Here is a 24159-nt window from a genome sequence, read left to right as displayed (position 1 = left end):
GTCATCCCAGCCATTGACATTCAAATCCATGGGCCATCTTTAACTCTTTCCACAGCTCACCTCACACATCCAGTTGACCAAATCATGCCTACCTTGATGATGACTTGCATATAGTCCTTAGTCTTAGCAACTACCCAAATCTTCAAAGACCCACCTTTTTCTCAGGGGTAGGCTTTAGGCTAGCCATACAAAGATGGTCTCACGTCACATAAGGCTGTTCTGAACTGAAGCTCCTGGACTGTGTCTTGATAACAGCTCCATTTTCCATCTCTAGGTCTTTCTATTCTTACTCTCAATCAGTAAGTCCAGACATCTCTGACTGTTGATCCTTCTTGTTCAACTTGGTCCAGCATCTGCCCTTTTATAAGTTCTACCCATCAGCAGGCTCTTAAAGTAGACTAGCCCAGACCACAAACAGAGCAACACATGTATTACCTTTTGCCAAACCAGTAACAAAGCCTATCAGGTTTTTTAATGGTTTTTTTTCCTTTGAATAGAACAATAATGTAGACACGCTTAGAATTTTTTTTTTTAAATGCAAAACGAGTATCACCACCAAATTCCACTATTGTTTTGAAAGAGAGAGAAAAAGAGAGCATTAGCCGGCGGGGGAGGGGGGGTACAGGGTGGAGCAGATGGAGAGGGAGAGAATCTTAATTAGGCTCCATGCCCAGCACAGCCCGATGCGGGGCTCAATCTCATGACGCTGAGGTCATGACCCGGGCGGAAACCAAGAGTCCGATGCTTAACCAACTGAGCCGCCCAAGCACCCCCTAAATTCCACCAATTTTAACATTTAGCTAGATTTCTCTCTGGTTTGTATTATCATTTTTAAAATAAAATGGGGATCACATATTATACATAACTGTGTATTATATTATTTACTTTGAGAATAACTGTTTTCCATGCATTTAGAATATTCTTCAAAAATGATTTTAGGGCATCATAGTATTCCATAATTAATATATTAATTTTTCAAAGTTCTCCCTTAATCCCTATAATAACCATCTTTACATTAAAAAGCTTGTCAATAATTTTATTTCTTTATGATATACCCAGAAGAGGCATTACTTAGAGTATGAAATTTTTAAACTCGTGATCCAAATCACCAAATGGCTATCTAGAAAAGTTGAACCAATTATGCTCCTCAACCGGTGGAAGATAAGAGCACTCATTCTCCAGCAGCAGAATTCTTAAAAGTGTTCTGGTTGCCTCCAAGATTGCCCGTCCCCAACTCCTCTGCCCATCACAGGCAACTTTCTAAAACACAGTTATGATTATAGGCACTCAAAAACTCCCAATGATTCCCTACCACCCACAGAGTAAAACTCATACCTCTGAGCATGGCCTCCAAGTCCTCCACAGACTAGCCGCAACTTCTTGTTTCTCCTTCCCCACGTCTCCCCCCTGCTCACCCTCCAGCGTGGGCTAGCACTTCTACACCAGGCTACACTTACAATCACCTGGAGGGGTTTTCACAAACACACAGGCTAGAGTTCTTTCCATGCTAATTAAATAAGAACCAGGAGCTGGCTTCTTTTTTAATTCTCCACCAGATGATTCTAATAGACAGCCAGCGTTTGAATCACCACCAGTAAGCCTGTTCTTTCCTAAAGTGAAATAGGTGGAGACATTAGAAGAGCATTTGCAAAAATGCAAATTCTCGGGCCACACTTTGAGCATACTAACTCAGACTTTGTGGGGCTAGAGACCAGGAATCTGTAATTTAACAAGCCTGCAGATTCTCTAGTTTGAGAACTACACTCTACTTCAACAAGACCACCGCCATTTCTTCAAGCATCACATTTCCCAGCTCTGCCGTATATGCCTTCTGCTCTTTAAGCTTCTCGTTTACAAAGTCTGTTCTGTATCTTCCCTAATCCCCATCTCTTCCCTGGTCCACCCCCCAAACGATATCTTTTGTTATGCCCAACTTAAATACTAGTTCTTTCAGTCAGGTTTAATTGTTACAGCATTTTTTGTTTTCCGTGTTCATTGTTTATGTCCTTATTATATTTCTGCTCTCCCGCTCTGTACTAAACATAATTGTGTCGACGTTAAGATCTGCTAATAGAATTGACTTTTTCACGTGTAGGTACAACATCTGATTTACAAGAATATCTCCACAGTGTCTGGCACGCTTTTCTCCAAATAGTAGACATATGTTAAACGTTTGAATTGAATAACAAAATATTTTTAGCCTGTGCTCTCCTTGATAAATAATTACCAAACACTGCTCCATAATGTTTTTGACAAATAGAAGCAATGCTGAAGGAGGTAATCTAGTTTTCTTTTTTAGTAAGTCTTTAAATATCTAGTGATTTGATAACTAACCTTTTTTTTTCTCTGCTAAATCAAGTATATTTTGTCTAATAGTTTAGGTATATGATCCTAGTAAAAGGCTCTACCCAAGTTGTTAGCCATTTATTTAGAACATGAATTCTCATATACAATTATTTAGATCTATCAAAACACAGAAAAAGTTAGTGGAAATGATTTAGAGTTTTCCGTTTTTCCAGTACATGAGCACAAGCGGAAAGTTAAAGTGGGATCTGGTATTCCAAGTAGAAAATAGTCAGTCGGTGCACATCCTCCCATTCTAGAGAAATGAATTCAAGAAACATTCACAAAGCCACTTCCCAGCTCTGTTCCCCTGAAGACCATGCCCAAATAAAAGCTCTTTCATTAAGCTTTCCAAAAAAGCCACCCTTTCAACCTCAGGGCTTCTAAAGCACTGATCATCATTCACTTTGTATTTATGATGTTTTCCCCTGGCCTGTAGTCATTCATGGACATCTCAACACCCCTCACTGGACCCTCAGGTCCTAAAATTAGGGACCAGCTGTTTTCCATGTTTGTGTTTTGTACAATGCCCACGATATTACCTGGTGCACCAAAGGTGTAGATAAATCTGAAATGAATGAGAGAATAAAGACAGGAAATCAATTTTGTTGAATTACAGGTATGAGGTAAGAGTTTTCAATTTCCTTTATCCAAACCACAAGGTAGCCTCCATTTCCAGAAAAATTGTCCTGTCATAGAGAAGCAAAGAATGGCCCTGTGGGCATGGATACTGAGAGGGAATAATTTATCTGCTCTTTACCCTAGGTAGACAGAGTAGGGAGGTTGCTGAGAGCATGTGTGAACCGTGTGTGTAAAGCACTTAAGTAACTCATGCTTTAGTTTCCTCTTCTATAATTGTGGGCAAAATTTCTGTCAACCTTACAGGGCTGTTGTGAAGCTTAAATTAATTAATATGTGTAAAAGCATGTAGTGTAGGGCACATGGTAAATAATCAGTTAATGGTATTTAATCTTTTTAATCCTTTCCTTCTGCCTTACAAAGACAAAGGACACTGGGAGTTTGTTTTTCAGAAACATTTGGTTCCAGAAAATAAAACCAGAACAGGAAGTATATGGTAAATATTAAGGTGCATGCTTGACCCGAGTTCCAAATACATGTTGTGTACTTATGTGAGAGGAGTTGGATAACAAGAGCAGATAGGAAGAATATCTGGGAGAAGACTCCTCAGCATTATAGGTTTCCACTCGGGTTCTGCCACTTGTCAGTTGTTTGAACTCGGATAACTACGCTAACGGACCACTCGGGGAGAACAAACCCCAATGTCTTTTTATCCCATTGGACAGAGAGAGGAGGTCTTCTGTTTGAGTTGCCACCTGAAGATAAATAACTGGTCCTTAATCGATGGAGCACAGGATTGTGGCATCTGAGAATTCAAATATCAGGTGTCCATCGAAAGGAGCTTGGACAATTATAATTACATATAACAGCCAATTAAAAAAAATCGGTCCAAACTGTGTGTTGTTTCTATTCCTAGCTGCTCAAAACTTTACTCCTGACTTAAGAGGATTGTTGATGAAAGGCAAGAAAAGAAGGTAAGTTGCCTTTAAATGTGACGTGACAATGAAACAACAATGTGGAAGCAAGAATCCAACAACAAAACATGCCTCAAAAGATGGAAAGATACATGGGGAAGATAGAGGTCAAACCATTATCTATGGTGGTAAAAACCACTGATTCTAAATGTATTCAGTTGGACCACATGAAACTGAGAAATGTATAGAATCCTTGAATTGTTATGTTACACACCTGAAACTAGTGTAAATTATACTTGAATAAAAAAATTAAAACATAAAATAAAAATTGTCAATACCAGACAGTTTTTAACTTATAAAAATGACAACTTAAGGGGCGCCTGGGTGGCTCAGTCATTAAGCGTCTGCCTTCGGCTCGGGTCATGGTCCCAGGGTCCTGGGTTCAAGCCCCGCATCGGGCTCCCTGCTCCGCGGGAAGCCTGCTTCTCCCTCTCCCACTCCCCCTGCTTGTGTTCTCTCTCTCACTGTGTCTCTCTCTCTCTAATAAATAAATAAATAAAATCTTAAAAAAAAATGACAACTTCATATGTTTCAAGCTAACGCCAATTAAGAGATCATCACTCTTTTGAAGAAGGAATGGCTCAGTGATATTTTGCATAGTTTATATGGGGAATTATAATGATGAAAGATTGTCATTTTTCTATTAGGTTTATATTGCTGGAACCAAGATATATGAAACAGAAGGGAAATAAAAAGTGCACATGCAGCGAAAAATCACAACTGAGCTCCCTTTTATAGGGGTAAAAAGGTAGAAAAATTGGACTATAGGTAAGAATGGTGTCATGAAGAAGAAAATCTTATCTATGGATAAAAGGTTAATTTAAGTTTGTGCATTGAAAAAGGGCTTCTAGACATGCCCTATAAATTCTCCCACTGACTTTGAGCAAAGCCCCTGTTAGGTTACCAAACCCTACAGTTGCATGTCCCTATCTTCTCTGTTATAATCCATTAATGTGCAGTGGAAGTGCCAGGAATCGCTGTGGACTTGGGAAGGGGAGAAGTGCCTTCTCCTAGCAGTCTACGGAGGGGAAGTAAACAGGAAAGACTTCATAAAATAAGTATCTCCTGCATTTTATGAGGCAGACATGTCACAGGTCCTACAGTTTCATGCTCTCAGTTGAACAGGTGAGGTGGAAAAACACTGAAGATAGGAGATTCTGATTATAATCCCAATAAAGAGCAAGGTCTATAATGAAATCAAGAACCTATGATAGATTTCAAAGTAAAAAGACTTAGTAACAGAACACAGCTGGCAGATAACATTTAGGAAACATGAAAAGGTAAGACGAGGGGTGTTGGCCTAGGGGACGAGCGAAAAATGTGTAACTGAGACACAAATAGGGTATTTGTAAAGGGAAATATACAGAAAATAATAGTTAAAATGTTGGCCTTTTAAATTTAAAAGGGTAGAGGTACATCCCAGGAGAAGTGTAATAAACAGGATTACAATTTAGGAGTCCTCCGTAGAGAAAAAGTACGGGGCTGGAAAGTTAGTCTTTCTTTTTCTTCTTTGTCAACCCCCACAAACTAATGGTATCTGCCTTGAGCCTTAGATTGAGAAGGAGTCCAAATCCATGGCTGGCCTCAGCAGGGAGGTCTCCATGGTCAGTCAGCAATGTCAGTCACTAAGTTTGGAGGCAAGAGTGACATCAAGGACCAGCCACCTGCCCTCACAAAAGATGGTGCTAAGCTACTTGGACATGGAGGTAGAATGAGAGATCTGCATGATGAGCACAGAGCCTCAGCTTTGCCCAAAGCTGAGTGTGAGAGGGAACTGAGCAAGGCCATAAACAGAAATTTGAGAAGAAATTCAGGCAGGTCCAGAATCATAGAAACCAAGGGAGAAGAGAAGGCCATAAAGGAGGTATGGTCAACACAATCACATTCTGCAAAGCAGGAAGAAGAATGAGGCTGAGAACAACCCGTAGACTGGGCAGTGACAAGTTCCTGCGTGCCTTGGGAAAGACTGTGTCATTTCAGGGAGTGATGAAGTGAACCCTGTGAGGAATTAGTCAATGTTTATGTACCACATCCTTAAGGAATTATTAAGTCACCTCTCGGCCTCCACTTTTTGGGATAACTCATTACCGTATATCATTAAAGCCAGATCATAAGTTTGGATATCACAAACCTTAGGCGGGGGAAAGTACTGTAAGGTTGACTTTTGGGGCGCCTGGGTGGCTCAGTCATTAAGCGTCTGCCTTCAGCTCAGGTCAGGATCCCAGGGTCCTGGGATCCAGTCCTGCATCGGGCTCCCTGCTCAGCGGGAAGCCTGCTTCTCCCTCTCCCACTCCCCCTGCTTGTGTTCCCTCTTTTGCTGTCTCTCTCTCTGTGTCAAAAAATAAATAAAATCTTTAAAAAAAAAAAAGGAGAGAGATACAGAAATCCTCAAAAAAGAAAAAAAGAAGTACTGTAAGGTTTACTTTTTAAAAAATTAAATAAAGGTGTTTTCTAATCTTGTTTTAAAATTATGGTTAGAGCTCACATGAATGCAATTTTAAGATATGGTATTATTAATTTTTATTGTAAAAACTAACTTAAATTTACATCAAATTAAGGAAACCTTATAGAAGAAATTTCTTAAAACAGAGTCACCCTTACACAGACTCTGACATGTGTTCTTAAAGTATTTAATTAATGCATCTCAATACCCCCTCTACCCTAGGCGGACAGAGTAGGGAGGTTGCTGAAAGCATGTTTGAATTGGGTGCAAGGTACATAACTACTCCATGCTTTAGTTGCCTCTTCCATAAATTGTGGACAAAAAGTAAAAAGAAAAGACTATGTCTAGTAAGATATTCAGGTCCCCCATCTGTCTGACTTTCAAAGGCACCTGGCAAAGAAGAAGCCATTCTAGAAAAGAAGCCCTCATTTCCTCTCCTGTGAGGCTGAGATGTCTGTTGAGATACCCTCATTAAAGGAAACAATGGCACTTGCCAGTGCGCTCTGGCCCTTTAAGACCCCGACAGCCTGATTCGCTAGGCACCATGGAAACAAGAGGGCACCGCAGCACCCAAGACACTGGCAGTTGGACAAGTAATGGAGGACAAATGGGACCTCATGGACGGGTAAAAGCAAGAAGCACTTGAAGAAAAGAAATGTTAAGATGACCTGGAGGGAAGAAAAAGAGATTGGTAAGAAGAGTAAGTGCAAAGTAACAGAATTTATTATTCGATGCCCACAACAACAACAAAAGGAAGGGAGAAGGGCCATTTCTGACATTTGTTGATAGGAAAAAAACCCCAAAGAATCAAAATTAGGTACTCTAAAAATCGAATGTTATTAGACAAGCCACAGTACTAACTTTCCGTACCCCGAGTAAAGATGGAGTAAGCCAATTAGGACTTCAGAATCCCCCAGATTTTTTTTTTTTAATTTACTGACCAGTTAAATTTTTTTAATGGAGAATTACCATAAGATACCACTTTTTTTTTTGATTGACAAATCAAGGACAATCTGTAATTGCCATTACATATATGAAGACATTTTAATGTGATACCAATGCTACGGTGAGTGAGTGTCAGATACATTCCTGTGTGCGTGCGTGTGTGTGCCTGTGCACACGTGCATGTGCATAAGAGCACACGCCTGATTCAGGGAAAGGGAAGAAATTTAATATAAGTTGAAAGAGAAAATAATAATGCAAACAAAAACAGAGTTAACTTGCTGTAGATTACGTTCTTTCTTCTCCCCACTCACCAGTGTATTAAGAGTTCTTTCCTATGATGTGAATGTTATTTCACTGTAAACTTTTTAACAATCTCTATAATTTACATCTTGTTTTAACATTCTCTTTTATTTCAAAGATGGTATTGTCGATAATACTGGGAAGGGATTTTGCTACTCACTAGCATCTGACAAATAATAAACTTTTTTTTTTTTCGTGAGAAGAAATAAAAGAGTTCACCACTGAAGAGGTATCCCGATAATGTGAACACTGTGCTAGGCTAAAAACTGGAATCATCGGCAAGAACAAACAGGACCCATCATGACATTCCCAGGCCGTATGGGAAAGACCAACAAAAGGACTTTTCCAGTGGAATCTCCTCTAATGCCACAAATCCCGCGTGGCAATTACTTTCATCTTCAGGAAGAGAAGCAAAGACTACAGCTAAAGAAATTCCTTCTTCATAGGATGTTTCTAGTGGCCGAGATAACAGCAAACACAGAAAAAAAAGATATTGCTGACTACTATGAACAAGCATTCCAGTCGATTTTAAAACACCACCTAGGGGAAGCAGTGACAGGGTTTCTGCTGGTATATCCTACTTCTATCCTGCACATCCTTGAGAGCTCCAATGGTACGCTTTACCGAATTCTTTTGGATTATCTTAACCATCAAAAGAGAGAAGCAGAATTTTTTATCCAAGGGATGAAAATTATCGTTGTGTCCCATAACATCCCAACCAGGCTCTTCATGCAATGGCATGTTTCAGTGATAAAAGTTCCAGTCATGTATCTTGATGATGTGACACAGACACAGTCCACCGAAGAGGTCATCACAGAGTTTCTCACTCAGACCCATAAGCTAGCGCTCCATCTTTTCAAGATGGTTAAAGTGGGCGCTAAAGGACCAGGGGATAACTTGCACCAACTTGCACCTGAACTGCTCATCCCAGAACAAATGATAAAGTACTTGTGCAAATCTGAAGAGTTCATGGATCCAGACACTTTTCTAAACATATACAACAAACCCATACACGTCACTTTGGATTCCGAGGTGATATGGCCGGCTCCTACCTATTTCTAGGATTGAGAGAGATGTGGTGGGTGGGGTGCAATCTCTCAAGGAATTGGTGCTACTAAAATAAAAGAACAGGTTTTCTGAAGTAACTCTTCTTTTGAAAAAAGAAAGCACCAGAACGTCACAATACACACAAGGTAATATATTAATCTTTACAGAGGATGTTGAGCTAAACTTGAAATTAATGTTTATTCTGATATTAAGTTCAACATGTTATTTTAATGGGTGGAGGGGTTTAATAAGCTAATAATTTTTCAAATGTTAACATCATTTTGATGAAATGGCTTGTTTTTTTAAGAAAAGTATAGATAATAAAGGGCAAATTCCGATTCCGATTCTCATTCATTCTTTCTCTTTAAGATTTTATTTATTTATTTGAAAGAGAGAGAGAGAGAGAGCAAGCACACACAAGCAGGGAGAGCAGGAGAGGGAGAAGCAGACTCCCCACTGGGCAGGGAGCCTGACATGGGGCTTGATGCCAGAACCCTGGGATCAAGACCTAAGCTGAAGGCAGACGCTTAACCGACTGAGCCACCCAGGCGCCCCTCACTCATTCTTTCAAGAGTAAATGAACAGTAGCCACCACATAGAATCAAATTTCAGGAAAAACCAATTTGTTCTCAGAATATAAAATTTAGGGGAAAGATACCATCATTGAGTTGCTTGCAACCTATGTTTAGAGGCAAGTATGTGTAAAAGTAAATATGATATGGTATGATCATTATTATAGTTAGCACTATGTAGGAAATACTTGAAGGACTAATCTCTGTGAGATATGATTCCTGAATTCAGAACACAAAACCTCAACTTTGAAAACAGTTCCAAAGCTCATATATTCTGAACTATATAATCAAGAATTCTGAGGCTATTATAAAGCTGAAGAACACAGTAGCTTTTTGAAACAACCAGAAAATACATTGTCAGAAGGCACTGTATTCTTTCATGCAAAATCATTTTTTGAGCATCCCTCACATGACAGACGTTTGCCAGATGTTAGGGATACGGCAGGGTACATAGAAAACATGATTCTTGCTAACTTGTAAAACATTTATAAATTATCCCACAAAAGATATACAAATTGGTTTCTTTTCAATTTACTTCCTATAAAGCAATTAATGACGTGCAATTTCTATATGACCTATTTTAAGTTGATCCTTCCTTCACCCAGGATCAATGCCCTTATTTAAAATATTCATTTTAAATAGTATAATTTATTTAAAATTATTTAAAATAGTATAGTATTTATTATTATTTAAAATAGTATAGTATTTATTATTATTTAAAATAGTATAATTTATTTTAAAAAGTATCATTAGTTTAAACTATTCAATGGCATTAATATCTTGATGGCTTCAGTGATATTTATCCAAAATTATTTCAATATCTCATGAAACAGATTTAGTAGAAGAAATACTGTTTTCCGTTTTATGTTTTTTTTATTACTATTTGATTTTCAGTCTCTTTAGGGGAAAAAAAGCAATCTCAGTATACATCTCAAATTTGTCATGTGCAGATAATTTGTCATCACTTGTTCCATATCAGAATCAAATTTCAGGAAAGACTGCTTCTATTTTTAAATTTTGTAATATAGATTTAGATACAGAATGGCATTTTTCATTCTTAGCTGAACTTGAAGTTCTGTTCATTTAAATTTAGTAACAGAAAGAGTATATTTTAGATTAAACATGAAGTAATTCTTCTGGTTAAGAAAGAGTATATAACTTACAAACATTTTATCAATTTAGCAAATATTAAACACCTTCTATTCATCAGTAATGTGCTATTTGCTCTGAAATGTGAAAAAGACACAGGCATCCACCCTTTGAGAATAAGTGTTCAGCAACAAAATGAATGGAAGTAAAAAATGCTTTCCAGGCAAAAAAAAAAAAAAAAGCCGTAGAGGAAAGACTTGAAGAAGTAAGCCTTGATCTAGGCTTGTGGATGTGAGGAGAGGTTGGGGAGGGCAGATGAGCATATTTACGAGAACAGAGAACAAGCAAAAACAGGAAGGAGAAAATGAACCATAAGTGTTCATTAAATCAGGTAAAATTCCTTTAGGAAGGTAAATTTTGTTTGTTTGGGAAGAGTATTTTCTAAAGTTAGCTAGTGAATAGAAGTGCAGGTTACAAATAAAATTGTATATTTATCTACATAAAAGTACAGCGTATTTCCCAAAAATGGCCATGGCTAATATCACATCCCACGTGCTCTTCTTACAATGTGGCCTTAACATTCATACATATCATGGTGGCTTCTAAATCCCCTCCCCTTAAAATCAAGCAGACCTTTGTAATTGCCTTGACCAAGAGAGTACAACAGAAGTGATCCCATGTGACCCCCCACAGCTAGGTCATAAAAGTGCTACTCACTTTACCACGATCACTTCAATGCTAGCTAGCTCTTAGAACCTAAAAATACGCTGTGAGCAATCCAAGTGATTTTCCAGAGGACATCCCCAGCCGAGGTCCCAGCCAACAGCCAGATCACCACTAGATATGTGAGTGAGTGAAACTTCCGGTGATTCCAGACTCTAGTCTTCCAGTCAACCCTGGATTTCAAGCCAGCCCAACTGACACTGTGTGGAGTAGTAGAGACGGTGTGTTCCCACTGAGCCCTGTCCAAATTGCAGATCTGTGAACGAGATAAACGACTGTCGTTGATTTAAGCCCCTATGTTTTAGGTGGGTGATTATGTAATAGTCTGGAACAATAATATATATATAATAGGAATAATCACATATATAAGTATACATATATATGTAATTTCATATCATTTAGTTTTCATTCATCTCTGCCACTAATATTTACTAAATACCTACTGGTAAATGTTTACTAGAGGGCCAAGCACCATGCTTGTCACTGGGGATACAAGCAGCAGCTGAAAGGTGTGTATCTTCCTAGCATAGGCCTAGCACACTGCCTAGCATCGATCTTTTATTGGTCTATAATACTTTCGTATCAGAAAGCATTATAGACCAATACGAAAAGCACTGATTGAAAATTAATTCACTAAGCCAAAGAAAAACATTAAAAATCGGAATCATTTTTGGAGGAAGTTATAGGAAAGATCTCAAGGATAATATTACCGATTTACTTAGTATACTGTTAATTTACATTTGAAGGATTCTTGAAGTGTCCATTATGAAAGTAACTGGAAAAGAAGAGCAAAGAGACTCTAAATAAATCAAACTACTTATGTAGTTATTTCTCTGTTTTCGTGAGAACAGGAGAATGAGTTTATTCAAATGGAAATTACCCTTCCTAGAAGTCACATTAGGGGGGTTTCTACTTATTTTTCAGCTACAACATCCCTGCTGAAAACATTTTGTGACTTTTATGACAGATGAATGAAAAGGTTTATAAATCAAAGGGAGTTTAAATATTTTAGCTACATCTAGTATTATGACTCCCAAATAATATATACTCCAACTTGATTGGTGACCTTGATATTCAGTCTCCATTCATAAAAACATCTGTTGTTGTTGTTGTTGATTATTGCATTCACTCTCAAAGGAATATCTGCTGTCATCAAACATATTAAAAGAATGTGACACTGTCTCTAAGGGGGAACACAAATATGTTTTCAGCAACAGTTGTATTATTGAGGTTCCTATATAGCTCACTAATATCATGTCTTTAAAAGGGAAGACACATAGTCTATGTTTAGATATATTTGATAAAATGCAGAAATACTATAGTCAGACCTTACAAAGGTAATTTAATTTGATCAAGTCAAAAAAGTGTGACTTATTAAAGCTTAGGAAGACTCATAAGGTAATTCTCAACCCAATGAGAGTTACAGTTTCCTTACAATAAAACTTTCCACAAAGCTAGAGTACAGGGGCACCTGGGTGGCTCAGTCAGTTAAGCGTCTGCCTTCAGCTCAGGTCATGATCTCAGGGTCCTGGGATCGAGCCCCACGTTGGGTTCCCTGCTCCACGGGGAGCCTGCTTCTCCCTCTCCCTTTGCCTCTCCCCCTGCTTGTGCTCTCTCGCGCTATCTCTGTCACTATCTGTCTCTATCAAATAAATAAATAAAATCTTTTTTAAAAAATTAAAAATAATAAAAGCTAAAGTACAGTTAACCCAAGCAGAAAATGAGTATTTTCATACTGAACATATAACATTCAGTGTTCTTATAACAATGAACATAGAACATACAACATATACATATCCAGTGAACATATAACATTTAAACTGGTGAGGCCGGTGCCATTCTAATTCTTTTATTTTGATATGGGTATCCTCATAGAAGACTGACATGCCAAGGCTCTTATGTTCTTTTCAGAATAACCAAGGGCTTTCAGGAAGGTTATAGTTTTCATGAAGGTTAACTAAAATAATGTTATTTGGAGGAAAAAAATCCTCCCAGGGTGAATTTAAAATTTTTACTGTCTTCATCATAAGTAAAGAGGCATGTGGATTCATTCATGGAGAATTATTGCTTAATACAAATAGATTTTTACATTCAGTGACTTTCTCGTAACTTTAGTGACACAAAACCACATTTCAATTCAGTTAAACCTATCTCTAGCAGTAGAATTCCCCCAACTTCCACAAGGAAGTGGAAATGAGACAGCCTATCACCAACTTTGAGATTATTTCATAGTGTAGAAAATGATTTAATGTGGAATTAGAGTTCTCCCTCTTGTGGCCAATTATGTAAATTTCCAGATTACCTGCTGATAGGACCTATGCAGTAAACACAGTGCATAGTTTTTAAGAGAATATAAAGAGAACCCCCCAAAGCACTTTTCAAATGTCTGCTCTAATCTCCCTGTTTGACAGATAAAGATTCTGAGACCCAAAGACATGAAGTGTTTTGCCAACAATGAAAGCAAGAGTTGATTAACAGAAGTTTCCTATTTCCACTTAACTACTTTACATAATTAGTTGTGGTCATGGGTAGGGGGTCTGGATTTAATTCTGAGTGGTCTCTTCACTGCGGCACCATACCCCTCCTGTGCTCCAGCCCTCATGTAGTGCCTCCTCCGGATGTCCTCCTACATTTCCACAGGCATCTCCATCTCCATATGCTCTGTGTAGAATGCACCCCTTCCCAGCCACCACCCCTCCTTCAATCTGCTCCCCCACTTGCACTCCCTGTAACTAGAAAATGGACCACTCTCCACACAGTTGCCAAGTTAGAAACCTGAACATTGTCCCAATTTCCCCTCTTCCTTATTACACTGACAGCCAATCAATCCACCCCTTTTCCCGCAGAAAGTGTTTCTAGTTGTCTGGCCTTGTTTTTGTGCTCTCCTTAGGGATCTCCCTCACTCCCATCTCCTCTTCCTCCTGCTAATCTATATAGTATTTCTATCAGTGTTAAAAGCAGCGTAGCACAGGTTTAAGAGAGCCACCTCTGGGGACCCCTGGGGACGCCCGGGTGTTAAACCTCTGACTCCTGGTTTCCGCTCAGGTCCTGATCTCAGGGTCCTGAGATCAATCCCAGTCTTGGGCTCTGCGTGCTCAGCAGGAGCCCACTTGGGACTCTCTCTCCCTCTCCCTCTGCAACCTCCCTCATTTGCTCTCTCTCAAATAAGTAAATCTTTAATTTAAAAAAAGAGAGAGGGCCACCTCTGCTATCCAATTTCTGTGTTGAAACCTGGCTCAAGAACTTGGAGAGCCGTATTTCATTTCTTCACCTCTTGACACCTTAGACTCCTCACCTACAAAGAGAGCGTGATAACAGTATCTACATTATAAGATTGATTATAATCAATAACATATTGATTATATCAATATATTGATATAGCGATATCAATACTCCCGGCATATAGTAAGCACTCAACAAATGTCATTCCTCCCATCAAAATACTTCAATGGCTTCTATTTCACCTCCAGGATAAAAAACAAAATTCTATCATGATCTGCAAAGCTTTGACTCCTAATATTCCTCCACTCCGTCTTTATCCTCTTTCCTCTCACTTCTCTTAGCAAAATTCTGCCTATTGATCAAATTATATTTCCTCTGTGAAGCCTGGCAAACTCAAGAAACCCACACTGTATGTGGTACTCAACCACATTCTAGCAATTCTTCTATTGTAAGGCTGTTGTCTATTTTCACACCCCTTTCCCCGCCAGCGACTTGTAAGCTATTACTCTGGGATTTGGGGTATTCAGATCTTCAGTGTCTCATTTTTAAAAAGAGGCTGTTAAAATATCTCTAAGAATTTTCCCATAAAGTTAATTTTACTTCCATCAGAATGGTTGTGAAATGTCAATATATTAAAATGTTCCTATGTAATTGATCAGGTTTGGGTCATTGTCCATGGAGCTCTTTAAAATAGCAAGTGAAAATATAACGGTTGTACCTTATGTGAAGTTTTCTGTTTTACCCACATATTAATTTCTTCCACTTTAATTTGGAAGGATACTAAGAATATCTTCTGGAAGTGATTCAGCGGAACTTTTATACTTATGTATTACTATTCACTGAGCCAAGTATAGGAACTCATTCCCAATTCATTGGATTAAAAATAAAAATACTCTTTCCTATTGGAGCATCTGAGCAAGCTACTAGTAAGGTATACAACCTTTATTCCATATTCTAAAGATGTTTTCTTTATGTTCTTCAAATCCTTTTTTTACCTGCCACACTCACCTGTTCTTTGAGAGATATGTGCTTAATAAGGCTAATATTTATTATGTATCTCTTCTTAGGTTATTATAAAAGTGAAAATTTGCTTCCATTTTAGTTATGCACTTCACATTTCTAATCTCATTCTAAAGTACTAAGCCATTTTTAAAAATACTATTTATAAAAGAGTGCATTAAATGTAAAGCCTTGATTTATTGAGGAAAAAATAAATGTCTGAATACTGAACACATTTACATTTTACCAAAATGCATTCTAGTGTAATGACATCCTGAGGGATCTCTCCCACTCATCTCTCACCTTCCTCCTCTCTCTCTTGTTTTTACTAGACTCAGTTTATACTAGACTTTGCTTTTTGAAAGCACAAATAATAAACTACTCTACAACAAGGTTTATTTCATCATAGATAAAACTACACACCTTGTAGTATTTTGATTCATCGATTCTTCACTTTCTATCCTCTATAGTGACAATTCTTGAGCACGTAACTGTTCCACCAAAATCAAAATGACAAAATGAAAAGAACATTGAAGTGAGATGACTGACTCTTGTTATGTACTCCATTACCAACTCATTAGGTGGCCCCAAACAAGTAATTTTTTTCTTTTGGGGTCTCCGTTCATCTACATCGTAGAACCTCTGAGCATTATAAAGAAGTCCATGAAGCCCTTGAACTGTATCCAGAAATGTGTCTCAAAAGAAAGACATGTTGTCTTAGAATCAGGCAGGAGGACAGGATTAAGATGTTTGTATTAAAATTTTGAGGGCCTCCTAGGTGGTTCAGTCGGTTGGGCGTCTGCCTTCGGCTTGGGTCATGATCCCAGGGTTCTGGGATAGAGCCCTGCATTGTGCTCTCTGCTCAGTGGGGAGCCTGCTTCTCCCTCTCCCTCTGCCTGCCACTCTGCCTACTTGTGCTCTCTCTCTCTCTCTCTCTCTCTATCAAATAAATAAATAAAATCTTAAATAAAATAAAATATTGAAGGCTGATGTCTGAATGAATGAATATCTTGAATTCACCGACCCTATCAGAAAGTACCTGTGGGCAATACCAACATTTTCCTTTAAAAAGTCTATCCTGGATGCATTCATTTTAGTGCAAAGATGAATGGGAAATCAAAAAGCCAGAAATCTGTATGTTAGATTATGACACCTAAATAGCATGTTTGGGTAGCACTCTAACATCAGGAGACACAGAGAAGAGAGGGACATTTTTCTTTAAGGCTGATGGGAAGCTACTGAAGATTTTAAGCAGGGCATAATAAGACTGGTTTGGCTGTTGAGTGGAGAATGGACTGGCAGGGGACATGTTGGTGCAGATAGGCTCCTTAGGAAGTTGGCAAGGGGTGATAATAGATAGAACCAGATTAATGACTGTGGAAATGGATCTAAGGGGACCAATCTGAAAGATAATCAGGTAAATAACATAAAATAAATAAATAAATAAACATAGGTTATGAGGGAGAGAAACGTGTCAAACATTTTAGATTTCTAGTTTTTACAACAAGATGCTACCATTCCTGAGGTAGGAAATATATGAGGAGTATAGAGTTTGTAAAGTAAAATGGGCTTTCCATTACTGATATATGACAGCTACGTCAGGTTGGAATAATTTTTGATACTTCCATCACTAATACCTTTAGAGGAGGTATAGAGAACATGCAACATACTAAATCTCATACTTTGTTGAAATGGCTAAGTACTAAATACACATTTTCTGATGTAAGTAAGTAACTTCCAGGAAACTCAAAACACTTTGATAAGTTAGAATAAATTAAGCTAAAGGAGAGATTGTCCCAGTGATAATCCTGAGTCTGATAGTCACCATCACAGCTCCCCTTAACATTGTATCTGTATTCAGTGGAGCCAAATACGAAATCAGCAGCACTTACTGAGCTCAATTCCTTCCATTAGTCAAATAAAAGTCATTCAAAACATTACTAATTATTTACTGAGTGTCACATACATTTACTGAAGGTCATGCCACTGTCATTTATTGATGTGTAGTCATGTGTTAAGGGCACAAACACATAAAAGCCTCCATAGGGCCCTTCCCAAATTCATTGATACATTATTTATTCCATTTGCAATAAAAATTTAGGTAAAAAGGTGTCCTTAGGCATTCTATTGAAATGTTTTGCCCTCTGTTTCCCTCAGCTGGTTGTAGGACAACATGATACACCTTGAATTGTATTCTCTTTCTGAATTTAATCATTCAGCAAGTGTGGACTGAAAAACTGTGTCAAATGCTTTATCAGGCATGGGGGCTTGGGGGTACAATGCAATAAGTATAATTTCTACCTTAGAGAGTATGCAGTCTCTATCTCCCTCTACCCCAGACACATAAAAAAATTAAACAGTTATAATTATAGTAATTATATTAATTAATATATTATATAATAATATATATTTATTAGCAATGGCTTCCTAAATTTACCTAGTGTAGAGGATTAGGGGATGCCTCTCAGGGAAGACAGACACAAGGATTTCTGGAAGTTGCATAGAACTGAGCCAAAATAAAAGGCAAGGAGTAGGAAGGGAGTGTTTCTGGTGGAGGATATATTTATGTATACTTGATCAGAGGGATGTGCTAACACCCAAAGGCAAGAAGAGCCATACTGTGCTGGGAGATGTGAAAGAATATCAATAAGGCAGGACTTGAAAAACAAATGGAATCATAAGAGATGAGATTGGACAGCTAGGCATGGGACCAGATTACACAGACACTTAGAGCTACATCAGCACCATGACTTCACCTCAAGTGAAAGGGGACACAGTTTTGTTTTAATCAGAGAAATGCCATGATTAGATATGCATTATAGAAGACCCAGTTTGAATTGGGAGAAGAGATGAGAAGGGTACTTGGCAACGAGGCTGGACAGACTCACCAGAACGAGATGATAGGATGTCTGTACAATGATAATGACAAGAACAGAAGGCACGTGCCATTCCCAAAGACAGACAATACTGGAAGAACAGTAGCTTGGGGATGTGCAGGCAGTAAGAGGAAGTTTTCCATTTTGAACATGCTGAATCTGAGGTGTCTGCAAAGCATCAACGTTAAACCATCCAGTAGAGCTTTGGATATATTCTCCGAAGTGATGGAGATGGGTCTGGTAGAGATAAAGACTGGACATCATCACAGATGACTGAGGATTCAGGAGTGATCCTCTCGCCCAGCACAAGTCGATGGTGAAGAGAGAAGACAGTCTACCTCAGAACCCTGAGGAATGCTATGGGAAGAACAGGGACCCACAAAGAAGTTGAAGAAGACATTGTTTAAATCACCCAGAAGCAGAGAAAGCAGAGCAGATCAGGCAGTGACATGGAAGCCAAAGGAAAAGAACAATTTCTTTTAAAAGAGAGTACCCAACAGTACCCAACCAGATCAGTGGTAACTTGGAAAGAGTGACGTACACAGTATATCGGAGACAGAAGGAGATCGTGAAGGTTGAGTGAGGAAAGAGAACAAAGTATAAAGAACATTTCTATAAGCTTGGCTGTTGAGTTAGTTCTTAGTGAATTTGCAGAGTCAGTTTGGGAATGCACAGGGCCCTCTGGAGATGTTAAAGTTTTTACTAAGAGGAAGACCAGTAGTTTATTCTGGTTTCAAGAAAGGAATCTGCCCTCTTATGTGAGATTAAACATCCAATCATGGACCAAGGAGAGAAGAGCTGTACCCAGTTTTGAATGGCAAAGAGCTGGTCTTGTACCTTAAAGGTCCTCAGGTGACAGTCTGTACAGTTCTGGAACAGAATGATTGCTCAGTAAACATCTGTTTAGATAAATGCACTAATCTCTGGGAGAAATCTAGCTTTGCAGAAAGTGACTTTATAATATTCATGAGCTCTGGGGCTCCTGGGTAGCTCAGTTGGTTAGGTGGCCATCTCTTGATTTCAGCTCAGGTCATGATCTCGGGTCCTGGGATCGAGCCCCACATCAGGCTCCACCCTCAGTGGGGAGTCTGCCTCAAGATTCTCTCTCTCCCTTTGCCCCTTGTGCCACACATGCTCTCTCTCCACCTCTCTCTAAAATAAATAAATAAATCTTTAAAAAAAGTATGTGCTCTAATGTTACAGCTCAAACTTTGGGTTATTCCATTGGTATTTCCATGGTCAAACTTTTAGAGTTGATTGCAAATTATGCCATGTCCTTTATCTACTTTATGGATCAACCCCATCGCATTTGTAAATTTTGCTCTGGCCATTATCCAGAGTGCTTCCTCCTTTGCCCAGTCAGGGCAAGCTAGGAAATTGCAAATTACAATCAAATCCCAATTTTCCAAACTAATGATTTTAAAGAGCAATAATGCATAATCTAAAATGATGGTGAATTCATGAACCATTTATCTCTGTAATGTATATTCATTAAATTTGACTATAAGTACATCCTATATGTCTTTCATAATAAAATTATAAAGCATTTCAACTGAAATGGCTCAAGAGGGCTTGCAAGCTTTTCCAATTCCTCTAGTCCTGCTTCCTACTACATCCTATTGTTTCTGTCACCTTTCATGTTTAGGTGACTCATTAAAATAAACTAACATACCATGATTTTTCCTTTTTAGGATGGGGAGATAATAAGCAGCATTTCCTTATTATTGCTGTCATCTGCTTTAGCTATATTTCTCCATTTCTGTCCCTCTGAAAAGTTTCATTCACAGGAGTGAAGAGACTAGTATAATGAACCTGTATATCCATCCCCCACCTACGACAACTATCAGCATCTCTTTTTAAAATTTGCTCTTTGTTAAGTGACATGACTATGATCTCTCTGACATATTATAGACTAAGAAAGGACACAAATATGAGAACTAGAAGGAGTTTCAGACACTGTCTATTGCAACCTCATCCCTTGGTTACAAAAATGGACAGTTGAGGCTCAAAGCACAGCACTGAATGATGATAAGAGGAGAACTAGACATCATCCACGTCTTGCTTATCGCTTTGGGTAGAATCAAGACTACATCTCTACTGCCTTATTCTTGGTACAGAATATTTCCAAAAACTCACATGTTACTAAATCCTATTTTCCATCATCTTACAAACCACAAGCTACAAGCAAAAACTTAAAGTGTTTTAAAGTCTGGCATATTAGGCACATGATTATTGGGTTGATATTTTAGGAGTGAGCAGCTGAGTGATGGACTGTAAGAAGCAAAGAAAGTCCTCACCTTGGTTGTTTCTCAACCAGGACATCATCCATGAATGTACTTCGTATTTATCTTTTTTTATGGGATGCTTTCAGGAATACCACACACAAGGGAAGGTAATTACCGGTTTGACATTTTCACTTTTGATCTTCTTGCACAAGCAGCAAATGTTTTTGGATACTGAAAGATGTTTAGGGCTTTCAGATAATACTAAGTTGAAATGAGTGTAATGTTTTCCTGAAGAATCCTCTCGTCCATAAAAATTGCTTTGTGGGATAATTCTTCTGAGGGCCATTAACTAATGTCTGCTGCTAAAGATGTTGACTCAGGGTAGCGTGCCATGTCAGAGATATTGGAAACCCAGAGCTTACAGGCAAGCACATTCTGCTAATAGAACTGCCACTTCTTCTCTCTGGCACTACCTGGTTCCTCTTGCTAATATTAATCAAATGATACTTGTATAAGCACAAACAATTAGTTTACAAATGACAAGAAGACAATGTTTCCCCCTTCACATCATAGAAGAGACACCAAAATACCTCTTTGATGAAGATAACTCCCAGTTGATTAACAGGAATAAAATGCTTGCATAAATAGAATTACATGTGCATATATGGAATAGTATTATGGGTTAGACATATTAGTACACACACACACACACACATACGCACACACACATGAGTATATACACAACTCTCTTAACCCAAACTAGAGAAACCAATTCAGATTCATAAAACTGCTCCCAATCAAGTGGGAGAACCAGGGATTTAACTATCATCGTTTAACAGTACAGTACAAGAAAGTCCTTTTGTATAAATAATGGAGATCATTTCTCTACCCGTTATGTCCTCCCCACCTCCTCTCTGATTCCCATCTGAGAAGCTGCTGGTGCATCTTTCCCAGAGTGTCTCCTCCCATAGCTCCTGGTGTGGGCCACAGACTGAGTAGCCCTGCCCCCCTCTCTCCCACCCAATCTCTCTCTCTCCCCCTGCACCATTACATGTGTGCACATGCGCACGCACGCGTGCGCACACACACACACACACACACACACACACACACACACACAGGCTGGACCAGTCATTATCTATCAGAGGCAGCAAGAACCCATCTGTAAAGCAGCAAATGGTGAATCTGAGATAAGAAACAGATGAAATATCTGGAAAGACCAGAGACAGTCACCTCAACCCCAGATTGCATTTCCCAGCCCTGACTGAGGCCCTAACATTTTCTATCCATGAATCTTTCCACTAACCAATGCTTCTCTCTTGCTTAAGTTAGTTAAAGTGCTTTGGGGGCTTTTTTTTTTTTTCTTTGAAGCAAACACAAAATTTCTTAGCAGCCTGACATGGTTTTCAAAGCAACCTACTCACACATAGTACAGAGTTCTAGATTTCATATTAGAAGATTCGTGTTTGAATCTCTTATTTTCTGCTAGCTAACTGTGATGTTAGGAAAGTTATTAACCTCTCTGAGCCTCAGTTTTGTTGCCTGTAAACTGAATGAGCAGCCAATATGAAATGAGATAAATCATACATGAAAATAACCAGTAACCCAGGAAGCGCTTATTGAATTCATCACAGAATTTAGAGTATGCTGTGCAAGTCTGCAGTTTCCATAATGCAGTTATGACAATAAGCTTTGTGACAAGGACATAAGATGGTCTGAATTCTGACCAGCAGCCTAGGGAGACCTCAGGGATGTCAGGCCAATTAGTCAAGCTGCTGATACATAATGCTTCTGCAGCAAGGCTCCAGTAGTCTAGAGATCTTCCAGAAAATCCCCTAGCAGGATAAAACACAGGGTAGGTCCTTCAGCTGGCTTTTGCTCCTGCTCTTAATATCCTCAGGAAGAATCTGAGCTATAATTTGATAAATGCTTAAATGATGATTCAGACAACTGGACTCTGATCAGTTATTTAACTTTTATTAATATGTGTTATGAATACCCTGCTTATATTCTTCAATAATAATGTGAACATTAGAAAATCACTCACCACTGTAATTAAATGGTTTGATATACTTATGAAGGGATTTATTATTATTTTTAAAAAACTCAAATTCTAATAAGATGAAAATGGATTTATGTCGGTTTTATGAGTTTTCTTTCTCTTATATGTTTCTAAGAAGAAATTGGTTGCTTAATCACATATACCTGAAGGAATAAAGTAATAACACCATTATGCCTTGTCACCTGATGTACATAAATTGATTTTTAATATTCATCCTTAGGAGCAGAATTAGTGTAAGATAAAATAAGAAAAAGTACATAATAATAAAGGAAGCAAATAAACATTTTTATATCCTCCTATGAAGAGACATAATTTGGGGTTTTCACCTTGAAAAATTACATTATCTATAATTTACATGAGATAAAAAATATTTAAAATACCTGCTTCCCTTTGGAAGTGTTATGCATTCATTGCGTCTTTGGGTTTTTGGAAAATGCCTTTATAGGCATTATTACTGCCAATAATAAGAGTTTTCACCATTAGTTTTTTACTAAAGTCTGAACATTAGTTAATTATACGCACACATCAACCACTGTACACATGGATAGTTTGCCAAAGTTCTACCTGTTATTGTGCCATGTGTGCAGAAACACACATTTTACATTTACTTGAACTTTATATTTTCATTTCGACCCACTGTAAGCAACTAAGATTTGATGAATGAATAAAAGAATGACCAAGGGGACAGTTTGATTGAGTGTCTACTACACTGCAGACCCTGGATGAAGAAGACACAGATCCTATTGTCAGAGACTCAAAGAAGGAGAGACAGATATGTGAACCAACAATTGAAATGGCATTAGGTGGTAATAAAGGAATGTGAAAATCATCCTGGTGGCACACAGAGAGAAGCATCAGTTCTCCATGAAGTCGTCTCACACCTGAGCCTTGGAATCTGAAGGTCCTGGATCCAAGCCCAAGCTCTCTCTGCCATTCAGTGGTTGTGAAATGGGGAGCCTCATCTCATCTGCAAGATGGAAGACAGTAATGCCTACATCTTAAAATCGTTTTAGAGATTAAATAAAAGACAATGTGTGAAAGGCTTGTTTCAGCCTAGTATGTCCGACATAAAATGAGTGCTTTTAACCTGTTACTGTGACTGCAAACTGAGAATTAGGGAGGTGTTTAGAACAACAGGGAAGCTTCTTGGAGTCATCCCCAACAGTTACCAGTGGAAAAAGGAGAGGACAGAGCATGCACAAATCACAAAACCTTCCTCAGCCTCTGAGTCACAAATCAAGGCAGGATTGGTGAGTGGCCACTGGTTCACTAATTTCACACTGTTAATGTGAACAGCACACTCACAGGCACCCTGTTTAAAGGGCGCATCCAAGCCTTCACCCACCTCAGCATTTTGATTCCATCCAAGCTAGTCCAGGGACCTGAAATCTGCAGGGTAACCCCATTTAGAAATAACTGATGTGGGGCGCCTCGGTGGCTCAGTCAGTTAAGCGACTGCCTTCGGCTCAGGTCATGATCCCAGGGTCCTGGGATTGAGTCCCGCATCGGGCTCCCTGCTCCGCGGGGGGCCTGCTTCTCCCTCTCCCTCTCCCCCTGCTCGTGTTCCCTCTCTCGTTGTCAATCTCTCTGTCAAATAAATAAATAAAATCTTTAAAAAAAAAAAGAAATAATGGATGAAGCTGAGCTCTGCAGGCCATTCTAGCTTGATTTTACTACAAGTAAACAAATTGCCATATTTGACTTGTAACTTAGCAGTCTTATTGTTCAACTTTATATTCTGGAATCAGGAGAAAGTGACA

General features: G+C 38.6%; 2 protein-coding genes across 4 annotated transcripts in view; one reads left to right on the top strand and one right to left on the bottom strand.

Annotated features, from left to right (window-relative positions):
* Window positions 1–24159, bottom strand: part of ZNF804B (zinc finger protein 804B) — a 544519-nt gene that overhangs the window by 497085 nt on the left and 23275 nt on the right. The gene's annotated exons all lie outside the window — the stretch shown is intronic.
* TEX47 (testis expressed 47) lies at window positions 6894–23239 on the top strand. Of its 3 annotated transcripts, XR_004819494.1 has the most exons (3): window positions 6894–7030; window positions 7788–8777; window positions 23115–23239. XR_004819494.1 is itself a non-coding variant. In XM_027574977.1 (2 exons), the coding sequence occupies exon 2, from the start codon at window positions 7885–7887 to the stop codon at window positions 8644–8646; it is 762 nt and encodes a 253-aa protein (XP_027430778.1). In that variant the 5' UTR covers window positions 6894–7030; window positions 7788–7884; the 3' UTR covers window positions 8647–8956. The 3 variants fall into 3 exon arrangements, 2 of the variants coding, with proteins under 2 accessions (XP_027430778.1, XP_027430779.1); XM_027574977.1 differs by lacking the exon at window positions 23115–23239 and having other exon boundaries at window positions 7788–8956; XM_027574978.1 differs by lacking the exon at window positions 23115–23239 and having other exon boundaries at window positions 6902–7039; window positions 7788–8956.

Source organism: Zalophus californianus, chromosome 12, assembly GCF_009762305.2.
Source record: "Zalophus californianus isolate mZalCal1 chromosome 12, mZalCal1.pri.v2, whole genome shotgun sequence".
NCBI classification, from domain to species: Eukaryota; Metazoa; Chordata; class Mammalia; order Carnivora; family Otariidae; genus Zalophus; species Zalophus californianus.
This window is presented reverse-complemented; position numbering and strand designations above follow the sequence as displayed.

Excerpts from the sequence above, each read along its gene's own strand:
- TEX47 (XM_027574977.1), top strand. The coding sequence starts at position 7,885 with ATGACATTCCCAGGCCGTATGGGAAAGACCAACAAAAGGACTTTTCCA.